This window comes from Triticum aestivum, chromosome 1B (genome assembly GCF_018294505.1).
Source record: "Triticum aestivum cultivar Chinese Spring chromosome 1B, IWGSC CS RefSeq v2.1, whole genome shotgun sequence".
In the NCBI taxonomy this organism is placed as follows: domain Eukaryota; kingdom Viridiplantae; phylum Streptophyta; class Magnoliopsida; order Poales; family Poaceae; genus Triticum; species Triticum aestivum.
In genome coordinates, this window is record NC_057795.1 from 596,464,924 (window position 1) to 596,468,788 (window position 3,865).

At 51.0% G+C, this 3,865-nt stretch overlaps 1 protein-coding gene and 1 non-coding gene across 2 annotated transcripts; both read left to right on the forward strand.

Annotated features, from left to right (window-relative positions):
* The first annotated feature begins 1,634 nt into the window (after positions 1 to 1,634).
* On the forward strand, positions 1,635 to 1,706 carry TRNAD-GUC (transfer RNA aspartic acid (anticodon GUC)). The gene has a single exon. It is a non-coding gene; the product is annotated as a tRNA-Asp (tRNA).
* A 375-nt stretch (positions 1,707 to 2,081) lies between these two features.
* LOC123141152 (RING-H2 finger protein ATL67) lies at positions 2,082 to 3,327 on the forward strand. The gene has a single exon (XM_044560376.1). The coding sequence runs from the start codon at positions 2,366 to 2,368 to the stop codon at positions 2,975 to 2,977; it is 612 nt and encodes a 203-aa protein (XP_044416311.1). The 5' UTR covers positions 2,082 to 2,365; the 3' UTR covers positions 2,978 to 3,327.
* Positions 3,328 to 3,865: the final 538 nt, after the last annotated feature.

The following is a 3,865-nucleotide window of genomic DNA, read 5'->3' on the forward strand; positions in this document are numbered from 1 at the left end:
TGAATACTCAATTCAGGAGGACGCGAGCGGGAAAACATTGGGAAGCATGGCTCCATCTGGTTAGAAGATTGACGGATGTACACCTCTCTCAACATCCCGATCAATTGTGCTGGAAATTAACTAAGAGTGGTGAGTTTTCGGTTAAATCCATGTATTTGGATATTATCAATACTAGCGTTCTTCCTAGTTCGAAACATGTTTGGAAAGTCAAAGTGCCTTTAAAAATCAAAGTATTCATGTGGTTTGTCCACAAACAAGTTATCCTAACTAAGGACAATTTGGTGAAGCGCAACTGGACTGGATCTAAACGATGTAGTTTTTGTGATAGTGATGAATCGATCAAACACCTCTTTCTTGACTGCCCTTTGGCAAAAAATTTGTGGAGGTCGGTCCACATAGCTTTTAATATTACTTCTCCGAATTCCATCAACACGTTATTTGGGACGTGGCTAGATGGGATCGATGCAGAAACAGCGAGACACATCCATGTAGGAGTTTGTGCTTTATTATGGGCAGTTTGGAACTGCAGAACGACTTGGTCTTTAACAGAATAACAAATATTCATGTCTTGCAGGTTATTTTCAGGGCCACTACACTCATCCGTATGTGGTCTCTACTCACTCCGATGGAGGCCAGGGAGCACTTGGTTACTGAATCTATCCAATGGGAGACCGTAGCACGGGATATCTTCAACCGGTTTGGATGGCGGTCATGTAATAGGATAGGGGTTTAGTTTCCTATCTTTAATTTTGCCGGCCGGTTGCGGCTATCCTTTTATTTGCTTTCGGGCTCTTTATGAGCTTTCTTCTTTTTTCATTCTTGTTTGGGACCTTAAGACTTATGTTGGACCTTTTTGGTTATCAATAACATGGTTGTATGCATTGTTATGATGCAGAGGCCGGGGCGAACCCCCGTTGGACCTTTTTGGCTATCAATAACATGGTTGTATGCATTGTTATGATGCAGAGGCCGGGGCGAACCCTCGTTGGACCTTTTTGGTTATCAATAACATGGTTGTATGCATTGTTATGATGCAGAGGCCGGGGCGAACCCCCTTTTCGAAAATAAAAATTAGTGGGTTGTACTGAAGCGGGACTTTTTTTACTCAAATCCAAACCAATTCTAGTTGAGATAAACAAATCCATTCCTTTGAATTATTAGTACTAAGCACAAAGACAACTGTCCCATTCCTGTGACATAGAACCATGACATTCCATTACATTTTGTTCCGAAACCCGAAAGATTTCCTTTTGGTCAATGCCTAGATAGCTTCCCTTCCACTTTTTTTTTTGCGAAAGAGAATTCGTTCCACCTGTAAACCATATTCTCCACGCATCTGCACTGAACATGCTCCATGCTGTACACATAGTCTGCTCTTTTGTTTTTCCTTGAAAATGGGGGCTGGCCCCGGCCTTTACATCACACAGTCTGCTCTAAAGTGAATTTATCCGTCCTCAGGATTTGCTCACAACTCAGCTCTCTCTCTCCCTCGCTCTTCCGAAATCAGCAAGCTGAACGTCCCATCTGAATTTCCCGTCTTATTCGAACGCTCTACCATTGAGCCCGGCACTGGGTCGCCATTCTCCACGCCCATGTCACATCAATTTTAAAACAAACCAAAACACAAACAACAAGTCGTTGTAGTATAGTGGTAAGTATTCCCGCCTGTCACGCGGGTGACCCGGGTTCGATCCCCGGCAACGGCGCATTTTCTTTTTTTGGTGTCGTGGGCCTGCTACCCTGCTACCGAGAACCCTCTGTTCCGCGTTCCGCTGCTTCGAAGAACACCATCGTCAACTCCTCGAATGCCCCAACCATCTCGTACGTTTTGTTTTTTTGGAACAACGCGATCCCGTACGCACTGTCCCCATCTCGTACCCGGCTCGTAGGCCTGCACACCAGCTACTGTTGTGTGTGTGTGTCCGCCAGTCAACAAGAACAGGATCGTCTAGCCCACCAGCCAGCGCCTCCTCCCGTTTCACACCGCCGGGCCGACGACGGCCCACCATGGCCCGCTGCTCCCCCGGGGACCTCACGCACGCGTTCCTCCCCGCCCTCTCCCCCAATTTCACACCGGCTGGGCAGCGACGGCAGAGCAGAGAGGAGGAGGGGAGCACGGCATCGGCAGGGCAGGGCAGGGCAAGCGCGTCCGTCCGTGCGTCCCGCGCCATAACTCCGCTCCCCTCCTCCCTCATCCCCGGCAATTAATGCCGCCAACTACCACGACATCCACCCCGCAAAACCTAGGCAGCGCACAAATACCCCCACCCCACCCCACCCCACCCCCTCCCCCCGCCCGTCCCCACCTCGCCATGCCATTCCGCCCCACCGTCTCGCCCCCGCCGACCACCGCCGTCTCGCCGCCATGTCCCTCGCCGACGCGCTCGCCGACATCGGCCTCGGCTACGCCATCGCCATCGCGCTCGGCTTCCTCGTGCTCCTCGCCGCGATCCTCCTCGCCTACCACTTCTGCTGCCGCCGCCGCGCCGCGGCCCACCACCACCACCAGGGCGCTCAGCAGCAGCAGCACCACTCCGGCCGCCACGGGGCCGCCTCCTCCTCCGCGTCCAGCTCGGGCCACATCTCCATCACCGTGCCGCGCTTCGTGTTCGTCGCCGAGGACGACTCGCCGGGCTCCTCCTCGCGGGGCGCCACCGGGTCCACCCCCGTCGGCCTCGACCCCGCCGTGATCGCCTCCTACCCCAAGGCGCCCTTCTCCCGGGCCGCCGCCGCCGGCGACCTCGCCTGCTCGATCTGCCTCTGCGAGTACCGCGACGGGGAGATGCAGCGCATCATGCCCGAGTGCCGCCACCGCTTCCACCTCATGTGCCTCGACGCCTGGCTGCGCCGCAGCGCCTCCTGCCCCGTCTGCCGCAACTCACCCATCCCCACCCCCGTCACCACCCCGCTCAACACCCCGCTCTCCGAGATCGTCCCGCTCTCCCAGTACGCCGCCGACCGCCGCCGCCACAGGTGACCTGACAGATTTACTCCATTTCTTAGCACCATCTGCTGCCGCCGCCGCTGCTGCTTGTCAGGAATGGGATTCGACTTGATTACTTAGAGAGATCGTCAGGAGAGGTTTCGCTAATCTGCGGGGTTACTTAGGAGTATCTTCAGATTGTTCAGCTAGAACAGCAGAAGTTTTGCAGTAGATCGATGGACCGAGGCTGGCAGACAAGCTGTGTAAATACATTGTTCCTCCGTTCTAATATAGCTTATATCGACTGATGTTACCTGTTGCCATACAGTACTTGTATGTGGATTGTTAGTTACCAAACCGCTATTCCGGTTATATGATTGGTCAATTTCATGGTACATTACTTCTGTGTTGGTTATCTTAATTATAGCTCCTGTTGTCGTTGTTCGAGGTATGATTGTGCCTAAGCGACAGGCTGATTCCTGGATGATTGATATAGTTCAGAGCATTGATTTCTTCAGTCTCATGAATCAATGTAACGGCCGACATCCTAGATCAAATTGATAGCAATTATTCTCTGAATATGCGTAGTTTGCTTTAAGCCACTGTGTTTTAGTTATATGATTGGTTAATTTTATCGTACGCTACTTCTATATATGTTGGTTACCTTAAATAGAGCTCTTCTTGTCGTTATTCGAGACATTATTGTGTCTAAGTGGGCTTATTCATGGATGATTGATAATTAATTTAGATCATTGATTTCTTCACTCTCACGAATCAATGTTACTGCCGACATCCTAGATCCAGTGGATAACAATTCTTCTCTGAATATGTGTCGTCTACTTTGAGCCACTGTATTCCAGTAATATGATTGATTAATTTCATCGTACGTTGCTTCTATGTTGGTTACCTTAAATAGAGGTCTTGTTGTCGTTATTCGAGGTA

What these genes read in the sequence shown, in the direction of transcription:
- LOC123141152 (XM_044560376.1), top strand. Translation starts at nt 2,366, where the DNA reads ATGTCCCTCGCCGACGCGCTCGCCGACATCGGCCTCGGCTACGCCATC.